At 36.7% G+C, this 25,284-nt stretch overlaps 1 protein-coding gene across 9 annotated transcripts in view; it reads right to left on the reverse strand.

Moving 5' to 3' along the window:
• CDK8 (cyclin dependent kinase 8) overlaps positions 1-25,284 on the reverse strand; it is a 204,856-nt gene that overhangs the window by 137,348 nt on the left and 42,224 nt on the right. For 6 of the 9 annotated variants that reach the window (XM_082435699.1, XM_082435697.1, XM_082435701.1 and 3 more), the window contains exons 2-4: positions 22,425-22,500; positions 10,453-10,563; positions 6,314-6,454 (exon numbers count right to left, since the gene is read on the reverse strand). In XM_082435699.1, coding sequence (XP_082291825.1) covers positions 6,314-6,454; positions 10,453-10,563; positions 22,425-22,500 — 328 coding nt within the window. Of the gene's footprint in view, positions 1-6,313; positions 6,455-10,452; positions 10,564-22,424; positions 22,501-25,284 lie in introns of those variants that run through there. The other 3 variants (XM_082435700.1, XM_082435702.1, XM_082435703.1) reach the window with 3 other exon arrangements.

Consider the following 25,284-nt stretch of genomic DNA (forward strand, 5'->3'; position numbering starts at 1 on the left):
CACGAGTGACCAACTAGCAGATAGTTGTAATACTCCAAAACACTCCAAATTTTGTATACAGCCTTGTAATTCAGCTTAAATGAAAAAAGGAAACAACATGGTGAAAAGTTATATTACAGTATATCTCACTTAATACTATATTATAGTATATAATACAATACACTATATTATATTATCCACTTAGTGCCACAGGACAAAAATACAACCCTATGTGTCTGGTAGTTCCAAGTTAATTACCACTATGATAAAACCATTAAGGTAATAATTCAAATGAAATTTTGGACATTAGATTTTTTTTTAAAGTGGAACACATTAATGACCATATGAGAACCTGATATATACTTAACGAAAATTAATGGTAAATAGGCCAGTCATCATAACTACTTCTCTACTTTCTATTAAGTTCCTTAGGAAACATGTCAAAAGCCCAAGTCTTTAATACTTACTTAAATACAAGTCTGATTTGAGTGTAAATCATTTCTATGGTATATCTGATACACTGCATGAATATTTTCAACAAAAAGCACAAAATTCAGCCAACATTGAGTTCACTAGAAAATTTAAAATGAACAACTATTAGCTAGAAATTAAAATATTTACATTGTGATTAGTAATGAACTGGTCAGTTAAATGTATTATTAAAGTGAAACATGAGAGCTGCAAGTTCAGAGCAGCTGGGATGTATAGGAGAAGGGAGGTATGGCCCCCTCACCTACAATTAAACAATAATTCACACAGAAGGTACTTTAAGACGTTCTTGAAAAAAAGTGAGGGATGTAAACGAACTATGATGGAAATGTTCGACCCTTAAGATTAAAGGAAAAAAATTGGAAAAAATAAATGACATGAAGAGAAGAACATCAGAACAAACAGACAAAGGGCCAGGAAATAGGTCTCAGTGGGCGGAACAAAAATATGGGGTAGAGGAAGAGTGCAATGGAAAAGGTCAACAGATCAGTATCATAAGCTGAATGGTCTCTGAACTGACTGCTAAGAGCTGAGCTCTTTTAGGTGGAAAGAGGAAGGATGCTGAAAGGACTTAAAATGTAGTATGAATAGAAAAGAACTTTTTCTGCACTGTTCCACTGCACTGAATCACAGCAGAGATAAGAGGGAGTAAAAGGAAGAAACACAGCAGAGTCTTTGTGTGTCCGTAGATACGGACCAGCATCAGGTAATATCAGAGATAAGCTATGGAGAATAACCTTGGAGGCCACTTTGCTTCTGTTACAAATGGGCTAGTTCATTCATTCAACAAATATAAGCAATACTGTATACATTAATGTGTATTTTGCTAAGCGCTGGGCAGGATACAAACATATCATAAGTCACAGTCTTTGCCCTCAGGAACTTACCATCAAACAGAGGACATACAATTACCAAAACTAGCAAGTGCCCCAGGGGTAGTTCAAAGTAACTGCTACAGGGTGTAGAAGTAAACATTCTCACTCCCAGCTAGTGTGACTGGGGTGGGAGTTGGGGAGTGGAGGTGGAGTAGGGGGTGCACTTTACTGATGAGGTAGCAGGAGCAGAGCTTTAAAGGATGAATAGAATTTCAGATGCTGGAGATGAAGGGAGCAGGGATTCAGGAAGGCAGGGAAACCTCTGGGTTGGCTGGAAAATAACTATAAAGAAAAGAAAAAAAGGAGACTGGAGCCAGACTATAGCGGTGTTTTTAATCTCCAGTTCACTAACACCAGCATGCATACGTTTGACAAGCGTTTTTCAAATTCTTAATCTATCACAGAATTTTTCCCAGGAAAAGAAAAATTAACTGAGTTTGAAATTTCACGATTGCACAAGAAAACCATTCCTAAATTTAGTAAGTCTTATAAAAAATAATCAGTTCTACTGAAAGAGGCCAGATAGAGTAAACTGGCTGGATGTCCTCAAACAGGTCACAATGGAGTCACTGTTAGTGAGAACTTCTCACACTCTGTCCGTGTGCTTTAACTCAATCCAGGAGGACTACCTCTCACAGGAAAGAGTTCAGTCACTACTGCAAAATCAAACTTAGCTTCTACACAAAAAGTATCGAATATGGTTTTGGTGCTTCAAATTTTTAATAGACTGGGCTCAAAAAAAAAATCACCAAACTCAATACAATCAGGCTAACAGACTTCAAACCTTTCCTCATTTTGAGTCACTTAAAACATATCTTTATTTGAAGCTTTCATAATATTTCACACTTAGTTTCTCTTTATGGTATCTGGCAAAAAAATCTTAATATTCCTTAACCCAACAGAACACTCCTGTTTTATATAAACAGCAGATAACGGGGGTGGGGTGGGATGGATGGAAGACATGACCCAGAAATACCTTTTCTCACATTACCTTAACTTGTGTCTTGGTTAACCGACTTGTATAGGGTGGTTATTTTATCTGTTACCTTGGCTGGACCATAGTGCCTACGTATCTGGTCAAACAGTATTCTGGATGTTTCTATCAAGGTGGTTTTGGATGAGATTAACATTTAAATGGGCGGACTTTGAGTTAAGGGGATTACCCTCCGTGTGGGTGGGTCTCATCCATCAGGTGAAGCCCTTAATAAATCAAACTGACCTCCCTGAACAAGAAGGAATTCTGCCAGCAGATTGACTTTGGACTCAACTACACCTCTTCCCTTGGGTCTGTCAAACCTGCCAGCCTACCCAGCAGATTCTGACTAACCAGGCCTCCACAACTGCCTGAGGGAACTGCTTAAAAGAAATCTCACTCTCTCTAAATATACACATTCTGTCTCTCTGGAGAACGCTGATTAATACAGATGGTAATGCCAGAACCAGGACTACAGACTATTAGTCAAACGATTTTTTCACTTCCAAGGAGAGGAGAATAAAGAAGAAAGGAGAAGGGTGTAGTCAAAGGAAACAACATAGCTAACTTACACACACCTCTGTTTTTATTTCTCTCTACTTATAGCAAACAGATTAAGTGTATAAGCAAACCAACTTATACATACATATTTTAATGCTCTAAAACTAAAAAGTTTACTTTGGATTCATAAATTATCTCACCAAATAAATACTGAATGTTCTTCCTTTCTAGCCCATTTTTCTTAAAACATCCACATGTGTGTACACATTACCACCTTCAGCCCAACGAGAGTTCCAGCATTATTAGATCTCCACTTCCTGCCAAGGATGACACATCCCAGTTACCGGTCTGCTACTACATAATGATTAGTACTGACAAGATTAGTCTTCATTTATTAAGTAACAACTATATATATCAAAGAACTTCATAACTCTGTCATCTCAAGTCAGTATTTCTATTAATAATAAAGCCAATGTTATTAAGCAAAAGCTTCAGTAACATTCTGAGCTATTTTCAAATGGTGTTTTTAGGCTGTCTATGCCAATTATCCACCTTAATACGAAGTTTCTTGTGGCAAGTCAGCAACTTAACCAATTGGTTCAATTATTAACATGAGAAATCTATGTAGGGAATTCCCTGGTGGTCCCAGTGGTTAGGACTCCGCATTTCCACTGCAGGGGGCACAGGTTCGATCCCTGGTTGGGTAACTAAGATCATGAAAGCCATGTGGCACGGCCAATAAATAAATAAATAAACAAACAAATAAATAAATATCTACGTAGATCTATTAAGGTTGGTATCGCCTCATTTCATCTAAACCTGACTGAAAGGAGCAAAGAATATAATTAACTCGTAATTATATTCATTCTCATAGGGTAAATATCTCATCTGCAAATCATAACTATTTGAGAAGGGGTTAAAAAAAGGTATATCATACAGCTTCTAAAGAATGTTCTTCAGAGTAAATACCTGATTACTTCATATATGAATATCTTATATAGCTATAGTTGAAAAACTATATAATATCAAACTCCAAAATTTAATTTTCAGTTGGCAGGAAGGTGGGCACATATTTTTTAAAGAACTATGATAATGAATCTTTCCTTCAAGAACTGAAGAATAATTCAAGAGGCAGGTACCTGAAACAGTAGGATCCAGCCTGGGACAGAGCTTATCATTTTAAGGAGACGATGGTGCAGTGTGCCTTTGATGCACAGAAGGGTCAGACGTTTGGAAAGATCACTAAGAAGTCACGCACAGATAGTACAGGAAACCGCACTTCAGATGGGAAAGTCAAAGGAGGCGGCAGCAGAAAAACAACCGCTTACAGTTTACAAAATATTTTGGATGAACACACTTTTAAACAGAGAGCAGTGGCATATCAAGAGGGGTACAGGAGTAGGAGCGGTTTGCCTCAGTGGATGGGAATATTTTATCACTGATACTGTTCAGAATTGCCAGCATACGGTAACAATAAAAAGTAACGGGCTTCCCTGGTGGCGCAGTGGTTAAGAATCCGCCTGCCAATGCAGGGGACACGGGTTGGAGCCCTAGTCCGGGAAGATCCCACGTGCCGCAGAGCAACTAAGCTCGTGCACCACAACTACCGAGCCCGCGTGCCACAACTACTGAAGCCCGCGCGCCTAGAGGCCGTGCTCTGCAACAAGAGAAGCCACTGCAATGAGAAGCCCGCGCAGAGCAACGAAGAGTAGCCCCCACTCGCGGCAACTAGAGGAAGCCCGTGGGCAGCAACAAAGAACCAACACAGCCAAGAATAAATAATAAATAAATAAATTTTTAAAAAGTAACTACTTTTCGTCTGTTTCATTATTATTTTTAAATCAGCTACAGACAGTGCATCCCTCTGCCACCTGCACCTAAGCACTGCTCCACTGCCTTTGTCTCCTGGTACGCCACCAACACGAGACTTCTGAGATGACCTGCTCTACACTGTCTCTGTGCCAAAGACAACTTGTTTTGGCCGTATCAATAGAAAGAGCTCTCCCAAGAGAGAGACAAAAGAAATCAGACTTCGAAATTATTTTCACCATTGTAGTTAATACTAATGTGAGTAGTTCAGGTATATTATACATTAACATAAAAATTAAATACTGGTTTAAAAATCAGTTTGTATTCATCTAATGAACATACATATTTTAGTGATGAGAAAATACTTGCATTAGAAAGAAAATGTAGCGTTATCGTAGCACAATTAACTCTATGGGGAAAAACCAGATTCTGTTCTTTTAGAATCATAAAAAAGGTCGGTAACTCAAAAGTAGTAATAGTTTTTCCCTAAGTTGACTCTGCCCCTAAAAGCTGAAATTTATTTTCAGCTTCATAAAGAGGCAAAGGATTTTTCATATTTATGTCCTATAAATTCATTGTTTATAAATAAAATAACCTAATTCTATTAAAAATAAAGGAAAATTTTTTGCATAAGGGAAAAAGTTATTTCAACCAAATTTCTGATGTGTTATTGGTCCTACTCTAAATGGTTTCTAGATTTGACAACTGGAGATAAAATAACTACCACTAAACTTATTTCAAGGAGATTTACTGAAGACAGATGAAAGAACTAGAAACTAAAACACCTGACTGAAGGCCAGAGACTGAATGCATTAAACACAGAGCAGTCTGGAAAGAATATCTGCGTGAGGGGCAGAGCAGCTCCACCTCCAAGCTGGCGACGGGGTTTTTTCCTAATGCACACATGTGACTAGAGACCAAGTCATCACTTCCAGCATTGTGCTTATAATTGTTTGAAATGAAGGCACACCTTACTAGAGTTCCTACATTACTCAATATGAAAGGGGAAAAGGGGAATTTGAGATTTACATAATTTAAATCTATGAAGATTTAATGAACAATGCACAATTTAATCACCAATTTAATGCTATACGGGTTTTTTTTAAAAAGGGCATAAACTATTCTGCCATGTGAAATAAAAATAAGAAAGTCAGTTTCTGAAGTTTCTAAATTCGTAAAAATTTATTGCAGCTTAACATGGCAAGGCACTCAATAATGTACTCAATCATGACTATTAAAGGCTGTTGGCGGAGAGACTGCTACTAACATAGTGGGTTTAAAAATAAGCAGGTGAACGCTCCTCTTCTAATATACAACTTAGGATACAGTAGGCTCCAAAGGGTTATTTTCAAGTTACTCATAAATATACCAACTTCTAGAGTTTGTCTGGCATATAATATTCAATGTAAAGCAGGCCAATACATTATTTACAGACTTGAAAAAACCCCCGAAAGCTTAACAAAACAAATGTGCCCTCTTTCACCTCTTAAGCACCAGCTTAACGTATGTCAAGAAGCAGGATGCATTACACAAAAGCACAAGGCTAGGCTAGTTTTGAGACTGTAGCATTCCCACTTCCTCTATAAGGTTTGCAGGCCTGTATAGCACTGATATCTAGAGACAACTAAAAAATCATCCAACTCCAAATGCATCTTTCTGGCTTAAACCTAACTACATTTCAACTTACCAAATCCCTGTGCAACACCCAGTTAGCATGCAGGTAGTGAATCCCATCTAGGATCTGATACAATAGTGACTTCACCATTCCCCGAGGTAACTGTACTGGCTTCTTGTTTGCTTTAGAAGCTCTGTGAAACTTGATTATATGCTGAAAGAAAGAAAAATATCACCAGAAGCTTAAAAAAGGAAAGATAGTTTGATATATAATATTTTCCTAACAGAAAAAGAAACACTCAGGGATTTCCAAAGATTTGAAAATATAATTTCACGTTCTGCTGGATAACATAAATAACCTTAAATTTTCCAAATAACTAGAGCTAAAATGTCATTTCCTAAGCATATGATACGGTCTCAGAAAATAAATGATGACAACAGAGAAGTAGAAGGTAATGTGATTTTATTTTTAAAGTATAATTAAAAATTACTTTCAGAGTTACTTGACCCCTGTTTATCTGGTGAAAATTTTCAAGAAAAGAGTATTTTTTATTCTGTAGTGATTAAATGAAAGAAAAAAAAAAAAAGAACAGAGAGAGTTCTGGCTGGTTGACATAGCATATATGTGGTACCTATTTACAATACATGAGTTATAAAGAAAGCAAATGGGAAAATATTTCAATTAAGTACACACAAGCACAAAGGAATAACATGTAAATGACCAATTCACACTGGACATAATTAGAAATATGAAAGCTTCTTCAGACGAGGAAAAAAAAAACAGCCTTGTAACATCCATCAAAGCTTTCTAGGTATCAATATAATGTTAGTGGACATCCGGTAAACACAATACCACTTTATAAACAGAAAAATCATTTTACAAATCAATGTACCTCAACAGAAACAAGATCCAATGTTTCAAACTCTTGACAGGTTTCATTTTAATTAAAGCACTCTTAAACTGCAAGAAAATCTACAAGTCAGCTGCAGCCAACTCTGCTGCGTGCACCACTGTGCACATGCCTGCGTCTAATATGCACAAGGCCAGACTCCTGACCAGTATTTGTGAGGGAATATCAGGCATATTCTTGAACTTAATAAAAATAATTAAAAGAGGAGTGAGATATTTAATATTATACATTAATCTTTTCATTTCTACTTTCTTATGATATAGAGGTAGAAAATGGGTAAGAAATAACTAATGACTAATGAGTGAAGGAGTTTTATCTTCCAAAGAAAAAATAAAAAGCAAAGGTATATTTCAGAAGGTAAGGGGTATCAGTCAGTACATATATAGTATGATTAATCTATACTTTAGTAGCAGCATTACATTATATTAACTTTCTTCTCAGTAATTTTTTTAAAGTATTTAAGAAAAGGCAAACAAAACAGAGCTACAATAACTCTTAATAATCTAGACTGTTTGTCACTTATCCTAAGAAATGATGTGACAATCAAGTCTGTTCTCCTTAAGAAGAACCAGTGGCTCTCAGAGCTTAAAAAAAAAAAAAGATTAAAATACATTTAAAAAAATTAAAACCTGCCAGAGTAAGAATGAAAGGAACAAATATTTAGGGAAGGTAAGATAATCAACTGATGCCATATACCACTTCTTTAGTTATATTTTCATTAGGGTTTTACATATTACTTTTTTACCAATATTTTATAACTACAAAAAACTACAGTGGGGGAATTTTTTACCTTCATTTTTATTCCAGGGCAATATAATAAATATGCAATATGTATACCATAAGATTTCACCAACACCTAAGTGATTTTTTTAAATGACTCTTTTTACTGCAACTGTTTTCTTACCCTCTGCTGCCTTACCCCAACTAATTCATTTCAATATTCAAATTAAAATAAGAAAATAAAATGGATAAAGAATAGGTTTTAATAAACTGAATCATCATTTGGTTTTTATTAAAATGAGCATTAAAAGTACTTATTTGGCTTAAATGAGTATTAATAAGATGATGATAAAGCCAATGGTGACTATATGCACATTACAAACAGTATAATCTGTGAAAGCATAATTATACCTACATATAAAATTAAATATTACATACCAGTTTGTGAGAAACCATAGTGAATACAATGCTATCTCCTATGCTCAACTATGTTTTATTACAAATCACGTTTATAAACCAGCCTGGAAATTTACTCATAAATTTGGATTATATAATTTGATTTTATGTTAGATTTCAGTATGATGAATGTTCAATTCAATATTGGCCACCCTGATTTAATGAATTTTTATTAACAGAATCCTAATTTGATTAGATTAGATCTCTTTTAAAAGAACAGAAGCCAACAAAAAAAGAAAAACATATTTACAACTAGCATGAACCTTGGACAATAGTTTCATAAAACAGAGAGAAAATTTCATGTGTCTATTTTCTGTTTGAAAACAGTTCTTTCCAGATAAATTATAAAAATAATTTGAATCAAACCACATTTAGTCATGGAAAACAGGAATCTACAAACAGTATGAAAATATTTTTTTATAAAACTGAAAGCATATGACACCAAAATAAGTTTCAGTTTCTGAAGTCTGTTAAAGTTAAAATTATGTAAATGAGGATACTTCTGGAAATTAGCAAAAGAGTTTAAAACTATTTAACTATTTTCAGAAGGTGAATTTACTTTTAAACAGTTTTACTAGGATTTGTGCTAGTTTTATTTCAAAATTTTGTATTTGCATTTACGAACTACAGCTGAATGAAAGAATAAATTATTTTGAAGATTTTGAAATTGAGCCAGGATACTATAATCCCTTGCATATGTTTTCTCTTTTATTTAGCTCAATAAATGCACAGCCACGCTAATTTAGTAAATATAGACAGGATGCAAAACACAGTGAAATATTTAAAGACCTTATTACTTAGTAAATATCAGAAAAATATATCTCACAGTACTGAAGTAGTTGTTAATGAATTAACTTGACGTAATACTGGGTTTTGTTTACTTGTTTTGTTTTTTAAACTGAAATCTGTGTTAACATGTTCTTCACCCAAGACCGATCAGGATATAAGTTTTGTATGTTTCAAAATTATTTGGGCTATCCTATTATAGATTTTCATCTATATATATTATTAATCTTATCCCCAAGATGGCCTTTCAGGTTTTTTTAAAAAAATGTAGCTGTTATATTTAATAAAGGAGTAAATTTTATAGTTACTTAAGGCTTCTGTAAATCCTATTTTAAAAATAATCTGCTGAGTAAATGCAAGATACTGAGTCTGCTGTTTGTATTTTACCTATTTAGACAGGATAAATTTAAATTCTTAGCTTATAATAATGTTTACCAATACAGAATCATTTTTTCGTTATATTAGCTAAACTAATAAATATAATTACTTGACTTTGAGAATCAAAGTCTGGTGATCTAAAAATATTCTTATCATAAAATAAAAGTCACAACAAAATAAAAGCCACAACAGACTCTATTTCCATGACAATCTCATTTCGTAGTAGACCTCTCTTCTACAAAGAATTCTTCCTATATAAGAATATGCCAAATTCAAGTGTGTACAATATTGAATTTCTGCCAATGAAAATAAGAAATACATTAGAATACTGAATATCAATTGTGAATGATACCCAATAAATGATTAACAAGTTTTCTACTGTACTTGTATAGAACACTTAGTTTATAAGGCTTTTGAATACAAAATTGTTCTCCAGGAAAATCCTGTAAAAAAGAGCAGCAAAAGTATTATATTTTACAGATGGGGGAAACTATAGCTTCAGAGCCATTAAGAGATTTGCCTAAGGTCACATGACAAATGACAGGCCCATTAGATCTCAATCTAGCCCTTCAAACATAACATATTCATTTCCCTATCACCTTCTCATCTTACATTTCTTTACATTACAGAAAAAAAGGAAATATGCTGCTTTTAAATTTTGTAAGAAAATAGTTATTACTGTTAATTTTTCTATTTTATCAAAAATCTAAAGCTAGGAAACAATATTGAAGAGTTGTTTGTTTTCTGTAGTACGTCACAAAGGTCAAACTGATATGACCAAAAGTAAAAATACAAAGCAATACTCTAGTGTTGGTAACTCCTCAACCACACTCTAGGAAGTTACTTTTATTTTAAAAATGTAAATCTCATACGAAGATGAGCTCCCAAAATTGTTTTCAGTCAGTCCCTCTTAACCCCCGGCGGAAACCACGGCTCCATGTCCGCCAACAATTCACCTTACCCAGAGGTCATGTTCAGCGTAGTCAAACAGAAGCCATACTTTCCTATCAGCATGAGACAGAAACACCTTCTGAAGAGAGATGACATTTGGATGCTTAAGCTCTCGAAGTAACTGCAAAACAAAGGAGACTCATTAAAAATCTTTGCCATAAAAACAGCATTAAAAACCCCATACCATTTGTAATTCAAAGGCAATACAAACCTAATGGCAATCAATCCTAAAATTCTAATAAGTACCCATACAATTTTGAGATGCCCATACAAATGAGTAAAAATCAGTGGAGAAAAGATACTGAAAAGATATAACTGTGTAAATCTGTCTGTATGGTTGCTGTTGTTTAGCTGGTTTCTTTTTTTGTTTTGTTTTAATGTTTTTATTATGGTAAAATATATACATAACATAAAAATTACCATTTTAACCATTTTCAATTCCGAAGCATAAGTACACTCACAATGTTGTGCAATCATCCCCACCATCCATTTTAGAACTGTTTCATTATCCTAAACAGAAACTCTGTACCCATTAAACAATAACTCCCCACTTTCCTCTCCCCCTCAGCCCCTGGTAACCTCTGTTCTACTTTCTGTCTCTATGAATTTGACTATTCTAGGTACCTTATATAAGTAGAATCATACAGTATTTGTCCTTTTGTGTCTGGTTTATTTCACTTAGCATAACGTCTTTAAGGTTTATCCATGTTGTAGCATGCATCAAAATTTCATAGCTTTTTAATGGCCGAATATTGGGTTGGCCAAAAAGTTCCTCCGGTTCTTAAGTAAAAATTAAAGACACATTTTTCATTTTCACCAAGAACTTTACTGAACAACGTATTCACTGTTTTGTTCCACTACTTCTGCCACTTTTCACGCAACTTCATAATTCCATCTTCCTAAAACTTTTTATCTTTTTGAGCAAAGAACTGTTCCAGATGCCTTTTACAGTCTTCCAGGGAATGGAAATTTTTTCCATTAAGAGAATTTTGTAAAGACCGAAATAAATGGAAATCCGAAGGTGCAACTTCTGGTGAATACAGCGGATGAATCAGAACTTCCCAGCTAAGCTGTAACAGTTTTTGCCTGGTCATCAAAGAAACATGTGGTCTTGCATTATCCTGATGGAAGATCGTGCATTTTCTGTTGACTAATTCTGGACGCTTTTCGTCAAGTGCTGCTTTCAGTTGGTCTAGCTGGGAGCAGTACTTGTTGGAATTAATCGTTGGGTTTTCCAGAAGGAACTCATAATAGAGGACTCCCTTGCAATCCCACCATATACACAACCCTCTTTGGATGAAGACCAGCCTTTGGTGTGGTTGGTGGTGGTTCATTTCGCTTGCCCCACGATCTCTTCCATTCCACATTATTGTACAGTATCCACTTTTAATCACCCGTCACCATTTGTTTTAAAAATGGAACGTTTTCATTACGTGTGAGTAGAGAATCGCACGCGGAAATACCTTCAAGAAGGTTTTATTCTCTTTAACTTATGCGGAACCCAAACATCAAAGTGATTCACACAACCAAGCTGGTGCAAATGATTTTCAACGCTTGATTTGGATATTTTGAGTATGTCGGCTATCTCCTGCGTGGTATAACGTTGATTGTTCTCAATTAATGTCTCGATTTGGCCGCTATCAACTTCAACTGGTCTACCCGACCGTGGAGCACTGTCCAGCAAGAAACCTCCAGCACAAAACTTCGCAAACCACTTTTGACATGTTCGATCAGTCACAGAACCTTCTCCATACACTGCACAAATCTTTTCGTTTCAGTTGCGTTTTTACCTTTCTTGAAATGATAAAGCATAATGTGCCAAAAATGTTGCTTTTTTTCTTCCATCTTCAATATTAAAATGGCTACACAAAAACTCACCAATTTTGATGCTTTTTTAAAAATGCACACTGATATGACAGCTGTCACAATACAATCTAACAAAATTGTTTCTAATGAAGTTAAAGACAACTCAGTGTTACTAGAGCTGTCTTACGGGAAAACTGAACAAACTTTTAGGCCAACCCAATACATTCCATTCCATGTACACACCACATTTTGTTTATTCATTCATCAGCTAATGGACACTGGTTGTTTCCCCGTTTTGGCTACTGTGACTAATGCTGCTATGAACATTGGTGTACAGGTACCCGAGTCCCTACTTTCAATTCTCTGGGTAAATACCTAGGAGTGGAATTGCTAGATCATATGATAATTCTATGTTTAACTTTTCGAGGAACCACCAAACTGGTTTTCACAGCAGTTCTACCATTTACATTCCCATCGGCAATGCATGAGAATTCCAATTTCTCCACACCCTCACCAACTTTTATTTACCTTTTTAAATTTTCTTTTTATAATAGTCACATCCTAATCGGTATGATGTGGTATCTTGCTGTGGTTCTGATATACAATTCCCTAATGACTAATGATAAGCATCTTTTCATGTGCTTACTGGTATATCTTCTTTGGAGAAATGTCTATTCAAGTCTTTTGCCTAAAATCTAATATGCGGGCTCTAGAGCGCAGGCTCAGTAGTTGTGGCGCATGGGCTTAGTTGCACGCGGTGTGTGGGATCTTCTCAGACCAGGGCTCGGACCGTGTCCCCTGCATTGACAGGTGGATTCTTAACCACTGTACCACCAGGGAAGCCCTCTCTGCCTATTTTTGAATTGGGTTTTTTTGTTGTTGCTATTGAGTTGTAATTCTTTACATAGTCTAGATATTAATCCCTCAGCAGATATATGATTTACAAATATTTTCTCCCATTCTACTAGTTGTCTATGTTTTGCCGTCACGAAACAATTAAACTTAAAACAAATCTGTAGCTTGTAATTATTTTAAAAAAACGATCTATAGTCGTCCCTCAATATTTGAGGGGGACTGATTCCAGGACCACCCCCCCAACCCCACCCTGCCCCAGGAGGGTACCAAAATCCCCCAATGCTCAAGTCCCTTATACTTTAAATCATCTTCAGATTACTTATAATATCTAATACAATGTAAATACTATGTAAATAGTTGCTGGAGCATGGTAAATTCAAATTTTGCTTTTTGGAACGTTCTGGAAATACCCCCCCCAATATTTCCTATCCATGGTTGGTCGAACCCATGGATGCAAAGGGACAACTGTAACAGCAACAACAGAAAATACAACATTCATCACCAGCAAATATCAGATAAGAACTAAGATCTGTAACTCTGTGAGATACAGTACCTATTTTTTCTATAAATTACAAAGGAAAGTTGAATAAAATTTTGTAAACTTTTCACAAAATAATAAAGAGCTTATACAGACAGAAACTTGCAAGTAGAACACATTTGCATGGGTTTCTTAACCTTTCTCATCTCCTAGAAAGACATTCTTCTATTTAAAATCTTTTATCTCCTTATTTTATCTCCACTTAATAACCCAAGTGGCCCTAGTGACCCGTAAGTTACAAAGCATTCCCACCCCCCACGCAAAACAAATACAACAGCAACGATGACAAGAAAAAACTTCTCATGAAGCCTGATAGTCTGTCTCTATCAGTTAGAACTGACTTAGTGCCTTGCAAATGGGTTCCAAATACATGACAGACATGTGAGAAAGTCAAGGTTTTAGAACTTAGGACTTCAGTAGCTTTTATAAGAACACTTTTCACCAAAACAAGTATCAAGGTAAATGTAATGCTAACAATATATTAGGTGCTCTGAAATGAATTCAGCAAAGGAAAGACTATGAATGGACTATATATAAAGTCATTTATATTAATGATTATTCTCTGGAAAGTGATGATTATTTTATTCAGGAGCAAGATTAAATTCAAGTTATATATTTCTGCTTTTCGAATATAATTTCAAACTTATGAAACTCCAGAGACATATACAAATTCTCAGAAACGTAAGGTCAATATCTAAAACTGACCATTTGCTAATTAATAAACAAGGCAAAGAACCTGATACGGGAAAGCCTGGACTTCAGGGTCGCCCAAGATCAGCCAGCTGGCTGGAAGAGCGGACTGAGCCCTAAGTGCATGTCAGCTCTGGGTCAGGGTTTTCTCCATTACCTCACAACTGGAACACACTTCTCAGCTGGGCAGCTATTTCAAATCCTTTCTGGAAATCAGCAGGGTAGAAATTATAACAAACAAACTCCAAAGCTTTGGCAAAAGCTCTCTCCAATTATTAGAAACCTACATATAAAGCTATTCTTAGTTGTCACCTCCATCTCACCTCCAAGATGAGGTTTAGCTCCTGTATTAAAAAGGAAACAGCAGCAACCATTTTACTAAGCTCTTCCTAGGTGCCAAGTATGAGGCTAAGCATATGACATGCACTATCTCACTTAATCATGAATTACCCTATGAAAATGGTGGTGGTAAGGGGATTAAATAATTTGCTCAAGGTCACATTCCTAGGTAGTGGTTAGAATCAGGATTCAAATGCTTCTAAAATTAATTAATTAATTTCTAAAATACAAAGCCAGTAATCTGGTCTAACAACAACACGTCCCAAGGCCTAACACCCAGGGGGAGTAATTCTCCTCATCATCCAGAGACAGAGATATTTTAAATATATACTAGGTTAGGAACTGGACAATGGTAGGCACTGTGTCTAGCTCAGCCCTGCACTGCTAGTTTCTAGCACACCGCCTGGTACGTGCTCATTAAATACCTGGTAAAGACATGAATAACCGAGTTCACGAATAAAGAAAATACACCAACTAAAGGGCATCACATGACACACCCTTTGGCTTCTAAACTGTGGACTAAGATCAATGCTTTCATCAAAAAATCAATCCACTTCTATTTTTAAAAACTCTGTCTGATTAGTCGAATATTAAGTCTTTGAGGGCAACGATTTTAATAGTGAGTAAGTACTATTACTATGGTAGTAAGTAATGGTAAGCGTTAAGGACTGTCCTCCCAAAATTCTTGTGCTGAAGCCCTAACCCCCGGAACTTCAGAATGATTCTATTTGGAGATAAGGCCTTTAAAGAGGCAGTTAAGTTAAAAACAGGTCAGTAGGATGAGCCCTAATCCAATCTGAATGGTGAGCTTACAAGAAAAGGAGATCAGATGCACAGAGAGATGACCACATGAAGAGGCCACAAGAGGGTGGCCACTTGCAAACCAAGGAGAGAGGCCTCACAGGAAACAACTCTGTAGGCACCCTGATCTTGGATCAATAGCCTCCACCAGTAAGAAAATAAGTTTCTGTTGTTTAAGCCACCCAGTCTGCAGTATTTTGTTATGGCAGCCTTGGCAAACTAGTACAGTAAATAGCTATCACTACTGAGTAAGTACAATACGCTATGCTGGGAGATGGGTCACTGCAGGATTGGAGATGGAGCTGAGAGTCTCAGTGGGGAAATGCCTCTAAGTAAATATTTACACTGAAGCACTTCCAAAAGACCAGGAAGCTGGGCTACATTTAGCAGAGCTAATGCCTGCCACATGCCAGGCCCTGAGGCAGATGCTGCACTAGGTCCCGGGATATAAAATGTGCCGAGACCTTCCGCTGAAGTCCTCTGGCAGCAGACAAGTTCAAGTGAGCAGGCAGTTCGCGTGCTGTGGCTGCAGCAGTGATAACTGGCATTGACTGAGGAACTAACGTGCACCCAGAGTTTACTGTGTCCCAGAAGTGACCTACGCTCCTCACGCACTAAAACCCTATGAGATAACTATTATTCTCATTCTACAAAGAGGAAACTACAACACGGGGAAATTACGTCACCTGCTTTGGGTCCTACAAGCCAGTTAAGTGGTAAAGCCAGAATGAGAGCTCAGGTAACCCGGGGAGGGTCGTAAGTGCTCCATGGAACCCCGTGAGGCGGCTGCTCAGACACTGGGGGTGGTAAGCAGTTTTCACACCTCATGGACTTCACCACCCCACACAGAGCCCATGGCGTGCAGATGCCTATTCTTAGCACTGTATAAGGTGTTTTTGCCTTTTTGAAGGTTTTATGTCCAAAAATGTTTAATGGAAAAAAGGTTTAAATAAATTTATACAATGGTTTTCATCACAGAAACCACCTAAGTTTTCCTAATTCTACTGGGAATAAAATCTTATAATTTCCTGAGTACTAAGCTCATTGCTAAAAATACAAATGTTTTAAAACATCATTCGTCATAAACTTAATTCATTCTAACTATGCCATACAATATCACACTTAATCTGAACTCTAAAAGTAGAAATAAATAAAAAATGAATAGCATTTAAAACTATCTTGTCAATAAATACCACTTACATGGTGAGTGAGAAATAGGCAAGAAAACCTCTAATATTCTCAAAATAACATTGATTTCTAATATTAAAATTTTACAATATAGCAAAAATAATAAATTCTAAATATACACCTTAAGTATGAGAGTTGAGTTGAAATTACTATAAAAGCATCAGTAAAATTATTCCAAAATTATTTCAGTTTTTTTTTAAGCTGTGGAAACTTTTCTTCAATTGAATTCCTGCAAATTAATTAAAGAAAAATATAAAAAACCTGAGGTGCCTAGGCTAAAGCAGATGTAAGCTTTCACAGTAGCTGAACCACAAGGCGGCCCCTTGGTACACTGACAGTCCACTGAAGAAGTCTGAACACCACTAAGCCAAAGGGATCAGGACTCACAGGAAGTTCTGGAAATACACAGCAAGCCGCTTAGAATACAGTGAGGATGAAGACATGCAGTGCTCTTAGCTTCAGTAGAAATTCTCAGAGTTCTTTCCTTCTCCCCTCCCTTTTACAATTATTTACTAAACAAAAGACTGTGTGTGAGAACTAGCACACACTGGTGAAGAAATGCATTCCAGTCAGGCAGAGGTAGGGACCACAAACAGAAAATAAGTTAACAAACAAATAAAAAGAAACTCCTTATAATTATAATTTGTAATAAATGCTATGAAAGGAACAAACTGGGTATAGATCGTATAGATCGTAAGAGAATAATGGAGGTGAGTGGTGGGGAAACCGGACTTCTCAGACAATGGACTTCCATAATAAATGCGAGGAGAGAGGTCTGAGAAGACTTGCCAGACAGATGGGATCCTTTTTCCTTCTGAATTTTTATTATAGAAAAGTTTTCAAAAGGAAATAGAATATAGTAAAATAGAACTACCCCCATGTATCATCACCCACTCACAGCCTATCTCATTTTGTCGATGTTCGTATCCGCTCCTCCCACCCCACGCTGAATTATTTTGAAGTAAATCTCAGACATAGGATTTCATCTATAAATATTTCAGTATCTATTGCTAAAATATAGTCTCTTTTCTCCGACCACAACAGAAAAATATTAGTAGTTGACAACAATAAATTATCTGGAAAGCCTCACATATTTAAAAATTAAAAAATATATTTCTAAATAATCCATGAATAAAAGAAAAAAAACACAAAGAAAATGGAAATTATTTTGTACTAAATGATAATAATAATACAATGTGACAAAATTTGTGGAATGCAAGTAAAACACTACTTGGAGGCAAATTTATAGTTTTAATTGTTTATATTAGAAAAGAACTGTTTTAAAAAATCAATAACCTAACGGTCCACCTTAAGAAGATAAAAAAGAGGGACTTCCCTGGTGGTCCAGCGGGTAAGAATCCACGCTCCCAATGCAGGGGGCCTGGGCTCGATCCCTGGTCGGGGAACTAGATCCCACATTCATGCCACAACTAAGAGTCTGCATGCCGCATCTAAGAAGTACGCATGCCACAACTAAGAAGTCCACATGCCGCAACTAAGAGTCTGCATGCCACAACTAAGAAGTCCACATGCCACAACTAAGAGTCTGCATGCCACAGCTAAACATGCCACAACGAAGATCCCACGTGCCGCCACTAAGACCTGGTGCAGTCTAAATACATAAATAAATATTTAAAAAAAGAAGAAGAAGATAAAAAAGAAATGCAGGCCAAAAGTAAGTAGAAGAAATAATAAAGATAAGAGCAAAAATCAATGATACAGACAGAGAACACAAATTACCAAGTCCACAATGAAATAGGGACACCACTATAGAAGCCACATTTGTGAAAAGATAATGAGAATATTATTAGCAACTTTGTGCCAATAAATTCAATAACAAACAAAATGAACAAATTACATAAAAAATAGGACTTATCATACACAAGGCCAAATATTAAATGTGAAGAGCTCTATATCTATTAAGGAAATAATATTGGTCGGTGAATTCTGTCCAACATTCAAGGAAGAATAACTGCCAGCCATACAGAAACTCTGTCAATGCAGAGGATGAAGAAAGGCTGCCTAACTTGTTCCGTGAGGACAGCCCAACTTCGATACCAAAGACAAAAACATTACAAGAACGATAATCATAGGCTAACATTCTTCAAAAGACCTAAAATTCCTCAGCAACACATTAGTAAATCGAATCGAGTGATATATAACCAAGCAGGGATTATTTCAAAACTGCAAAACTGGATAAATGTTAGAAAATTAATCAATGTAGTCTACCAATATAACAGAATAAGAGAAGAACTATAAAGTCATTTCAGGACATGTAGAAAAAAAGCATTTGATAAAATTCATTACCATTTACAAAAAAATAGAAGGGAACTTCCTAAGCCTGACTGACGGTATCTATAAAAAACTTATAGCTAGCATTTAACTTGATGGTGAAACACTGCTTTCCCCCAAAATTGGGAACAAGTAAGATGCCTGCTCTCACCACCATTCAACATCTGAGAGGCTCTAGCCAATGCAAAAGAAAAAAATCAAAAGCATAAAGAGAGAAAGAAGTAAAACTATTCCTATTCATAGATGACATAATTATTTATGTAGAAAATCCCAAAGACATCACCAAACCTACCAGTGAATTTAGAAATATAATTTATATAATATAAAATATTTTTAAAAAATCAATTCTGAATACAGAAGCAAATACAGAAGCAAACAAGTGGAAAACAAAATTTAAAAAATAATCCCATGTATAATAATGTCAGAAAACATAAAATCCTTGAGAATGAATTTAACAAGTGTGTAAAGCCTCCACACTAAAAAACTATAAACATTGTTGGGAGAAATTTTTTAAAAACCTTAAAAAATGGAAAAGTATGTCTTTCTAAGCCATGAAAGTAAGACATACTTTCATGGCTTAGAAGTTTCAATATTATTAAGATTCAATTCTCCCTGAATTGCTGCAAACCATAATGTTAGCAGGCATTTTTTAGAAATAAAAATTACTAGCCAATTCAACAACGTACATGCTAATGCAAAGGACCTAAAATAGCCCAAACAATCCTGCAACAAAAAATAAAGCTGGCGGCATTATACCACTTCACTTCAAGTCTTTCTGTACGTAAAGTAGAGTTATCTGGTATTGGCTGAGGATAGACAAAGCGATCAATGCAACAGAATAGAGCCCAGAAATAGTCCAACACTTACAGTCATTTAATTTTTTACAAAGATGCCAAAGGAATTCAATGGGAAAGAATCTTTTCAAAAAATGATGCTACAATTGTACATTCACATGGGGTGAGGGGAGGAGATGCTCAAACATTACATCAGACTACAAACAGAAATGAAATGAACAGATCATAGACTTAGAAGTAAAGCTAAAATTGTAAGACTTTAGAAGAAAACAAAGGGAAACATCTTCACAATTAGTGAGTAAAGATTTCTTCAGCCAGACACAGAAAACAATAGTCATAAAAGGAAAAAACTAGTAAATGAGACTTCATCAAAATTAAAAATTTCTGCTCACCTTAGGCTGAAGAACCACAATCAAGTACATTAAAAATAAGCTTTCATACTCCTTATTGTGCTTAACTGCATTTACAGTTATCAACATAGATAAAAAGCTAAGAATGTCTGTTCCTGAAGTGAATGGAGTTTTGTTTGATTTTAAAACTTTTTGTTGAAGAATAATAAAGACAGAGGAAAGCACATGAACGTTAAGTGCACAGCTCAGTGAGTTTTCACATGTGAAACCCACATGACCAGACCCAGAGCAAAACCAAGAAACAGAATAGCATCCTGAAAGCTCCCCCTTGTCTCCCCTTCTGGTTCCTCCCTGCCCCTCTGAAGGTGATCCCTATCATGATGACCAACGTCACTGACCATAGTTCAACAGATTTTAATTCTTTAAAGCCGACTAGAATATAGAGAATAGTAGATGCTGCAGAACTGAGGTTAATGTACAGATATCTTGCCTCAAGATACAAGAGTATAAGAATTTTATCAATGAAATGAAATATAATTTCCAATACAGCATACCTTTGGTTTAGAATGCCCTCCATCTCATTCCTATTCTTCGCTCATGGAGGTAATTCTTAGATGTCCTCCAAAATCTGAAACCTTCCTTGATTCTCTAGTTTAGATACATATACCCTTTTCCCATTCTCTATTCCCTCCTACCATAGTTCTCGGCACACCATTCCTATTATTAGAAGAATTATAAGCCTTTCCTCATCAGTGTGCAAACACTTAAGGCCAGGGATCCTGACTTGCTCTATGTGTTCTATGTTTACTTCTTCTTGGTTTAGTTCCTGTCAACATGATACACAATAAATGACTCTTAGTTGAAAACCCAGTGGTATAGAATCTGTTAAACGAGTAATATTATTTAAATTAATACCTCCAGGTCACAACAGCCTATATCTGTGTAGACAGAGGGCTGAAAGCAATAAAAGTAAAGATTATGGGCTTCCCTGGTGGCACAGTGGTTGAGAATCTGCCTGCCAATGCAGGGGACACAGGTTCGAGCCCTGGTCTGGGAGGATCCCACATGCCACGGAGCGACTAGGCCCGTGAGCCACAACTACTGAGCCTGCGCGTCTGGAGCCTGTGCCCCGCAATAAGAGAGGCCACGACAGTGAAAGGCCTGCGCATTGCGATGAAGAGTGGCCCCCGCTTGCCGCAACTAGAGAAAGCCCTCGCACAGAAATGAAAGACCTGGGCTTCCCTGGTGGCGCAGTGGTTGAGAATCTGCCTGCCAATGCAGGGGGCGCGGGTTCAAGCCCTGGTCTGGGAAGATCCCACATGCCGTGGAGCAACTAGGCCCGTGAGCCACAACTACTGAGCCTGCGCGTCTGGAGCCTGTGCTCCGCAACAAGAGAGGCCGCGACAGTGAGAGGCCCGCGCACCGCGATGAAGAGTGGTCCCCGCTCGCCGCAACTAGAGAAAGCCCTCGCACAGAAACGAAGACCCAACACAGCCAAAAATAAATAAATACATAAATAAATTTAAAAAAAAGAAAGACCCAACACAGCCAAAAATAAATTAATTTAAAAAAAAAGAAAATGTGATTTAAGAAAAAAAAAAAAGTAAAGATTATTACAATATATATTCTAGAATGTTCTGATTAAAGACAGAAAAGGCAAGTTTGGACCCGTAGTTTCACAACAGTAAAAGCTGAAGTAAAGTCTCAGAGAATACTCACTTTAAATGTAAGAATAATGATTTAATAATTATTAAATTATTAAATTATTCTTCATTAACATGAAGAATATTTTCCTTCAGAATCAAAATGAGATGCTAATTACCATATGGCAATGGTATGCCTCCAAAAAGGGGGGGGTATATAATTTTACTTATTCAAATGAACAGACAGATACAATGAAAATCAAATAACAATCTCATTTTAAGTTCATAAGTAATGACATTAATCTCATCTTATTAAAATAGAAATATTAATTTTATATGAATTAACATGTAACATAATAAAAAATTTTATTGCACTCGATGAAATAATAAGAATAACTGGATCCTTAACTATTTAGTGACATTTTTTGGAAAAATATATAGTTGTATAAACAACTGAGATTTACTTAACCCCAAATAAGTGAATTTACATAGAAATTTTTGCTAGAACTACATGCCACCTTCACTTCTCTTTAAAAAACAAATATATTTTGCTATAGATAGTAGATATGAAAAATATTTCTCAACTTTCAATTAATGTGTATATGTGACAAATACAATCAGAGACCTATATAGGTGCCACCCATAAGTCAGTTGATAATAATGATGATAAAAAGAGCTTCACTTACTGCTATTTCTCTACATGCCGACATAGAGATCCCGGTTCCTTCTATTTGTTTTAAAGCATAGTCTTTATCATCTTTCCTGTAAAAACAAAGTTATTTTAATATACAGATAAATCTAAATGTATGTGCATTTTTAATAAAATAAAATAAAAATAAATATAAATCACATACACTTTGACACCTTTCACATATAATCACGTACTTTCATACGGGAGAAACTTTAGCTAATCTATTCCAATCCCATTACTTGATGAGGGAAGTTAGATTCCAAGGAATAAAAAGACTTGTCCAAGGCTCTATGGTTATTTGCAGAAGAGAAAGATTCAGAAATGAAGCTCCTGACTTCCAATAATAGGTTCTTTCTGCTCTAATATGTATACACTTCCTGTGTGTGTGTGTGTGTGTGTGTGTGTGTGTGTGTGTGTGTGTGTGTGCGCGCGCGCGCGCGCGCACATGCATATATAAAACTTGGTCTCTTAAAACCCATTCGGATATCGGGGTGTCAAAAAAATTACGAAATGAATGCATCATTCATAAAGTACAAAATGGTTATGATTTAAAACATGTTATATAGTTCATATCCCCAAATACCTTCAAAGGGATTCACTCGACATATGTTTACTGAGCACTTACTGTGTCTTCAGAACTGTGCTAAGTCCTGGGGATACAAGGGAATTCCTTCCTTTATGGAGCTTTCTGTGGCTACTGGTGGTGAGAGATAACTAACCCACCACAAGACAATATGATAACGCTGTGACAGAGCAAGTACGAACCGCAGAGCTACCCAAAAGTCACTCTTTTGCCTGGGGACCCAGGCAAAGCCTTCTCAGAGGAAATCCCATCTCACTGAGGCCCGAATGGCAGTCCTCAGACTTCCTGGGCTCAGGACCCTTTTACTCGCTTAGATGTCACCAAGGACCCTGAAGAGGTTCTGTTTGTTCTATCAATATTAACCCTCTTAGAATTGAAAAATGGGAACTCTTGAAAAACACAGCCTACAAAAGCACACATCCATTATCCACCAGAGCAATGGCATCATCACGTGCCACGTCACCTTTGAGAAAAACCCACTGTACACCCGCGAGAATCAGCGTGAAGAAAGGCGTATAACACAGCACTGCTATGAAAACAGTGTTGACCTTGCAGACCTTCTGAAAGGATGTTGAGAACATCTAGAGCTTCCCAGATCACACTTTGAGAACTGTGGGGGGTGTGTGTGTGTGTGTTAAGAGGGGAACAAAGTGTGAAGGCACATGAGGTGAGGGAAAAGCACTTGAAGAACATACATTAAACAACGGGAGATGAGGCTGGGGATATAGTTAGGAACCAGATCATAAAAGTCTTTTTATACTCCAAGAACAAGAGGAGACGCTCCGTTAACAATTTTTAAACAGGAGAATATCAATCCTCCTCTGCTTTGGCGGCCTTTTAAATGTTGGGGGGCAGTAAATAAAGACAGGAAGCCGAGAAACCAGCTAAGTCCACAGTGTCCAAACTACTCAGGTGGGAGATGCTGGCTGCTGCCGAGGGGACAGACTGGAGCGACGGAAGGCAGACCGGCAGCACAAAGGACAGAACCCTGGGGATGAGGAAGGAGATGGGGTCGGACATAATGGCTCCTGCCCCAGGGAACAGGCCAGCACATCATCGTCCCCCGGAACAGGAAACACAGCAGGAGGAAAGGCCCGAGGGAACAGGAAGATGACGGCTCCGCTGTGTGCAGGCTGAGTCTGGTACCTGTGAGACAGCTACGTGGGGATGGCAAGCTGAATAAGCACGTCTAAAGCTCAAGAGAAAGCTGAAGATATCAGCATATACATACTGTCAACCAAGCCGGGACAGTGCATGAGGGGAGACCAAAGAGCAGGACTGGTAAGGAAAAGATGTTCAAAAAAGGCAGAAGAGTAAACAGTATCCAAAGCTGCCGAGAAGTCTAGAAAGGTGAGCAGTGAGCAGTGTCCACTGGACTTAGCAGTGATGAAGTCACCAGGGGATACTGGACTAGGCAAAAATAGTCGCAGTGACGTACTGGCAGTCTATACTGCAGAAGGCTGGGGAATGAATGGGGCATAAGTCAACTGAGACAATAGAAGTAGGTAATTCTTTGAAGGTGATAAAATAAGGCAGCAGCTGGAGTAATACACAAGGTTAAAGAATTTTTTTTAAGATGTAAGAGACTTGATTATGTTAAGTACTGAAAGGAAGAACCCAGAGAAAAGGAGATGAGAGGGAAAAACGAGAAGAGCAAAGACTGAAATGCTGGGGAGAGATTAGATTCAGAGCGAGAAGGAGAAATGTGTCTTCCATTGTTAACAGGAAGACAAAGGAGGGAGGAAAGGATAGATACAGCTGCAAAGAAGTTGGTTCAGAGGCAAAAAGCCAGGGGAGTTCTCATTTTGATGGCTTTCATATTTTTCTGATGTTGGAAATGAGGTCAAATACTAAAAGTAAGGGCAGAGTGATAGAGCCGGAGTTCTGAAAAGAGTGAAGGTTTGACTGAACAGATGAGTAACTCCTTATAAAATCAATAAGTTTAATACTTTATCATTTTAAATTATCAATAAAGCTTACGTAACTTTATCTTTCCTTTTATAACATATTTACACCATATCCTTAGTTGTAAAAACAAATCACAATTACATTATTTTTCTGAAAAAAGATTTGTTTTACGACAATCAGATTTACAAGTACTTTCTAGTAAAGCACCATGGGCACACATTATATTAAAAATACACTAAGAATATCTGTACTTAATGTTCACCAAGTCTGAACGATTTCTGAAAGACTTAAAGGAGACATTAAAGATGGTGACACAAAAATAAAATGAAATTGGGATCAGAATAAATCTATTAGAGATTAGACA

Source organism: Balaenoptera physalus (genome assembly GCF_965194825.1).
Source record: "Balaenoptera physalus genome assembly, chromosome: 18".
NCBI classification, from domain to species: domain Eukaryota; kingdom Metazoa; phylum Chordata; class Mammalia; order Artiodactyla; family Balaenopteridae; genus Balaenoptera; species Balaenoptera physalus.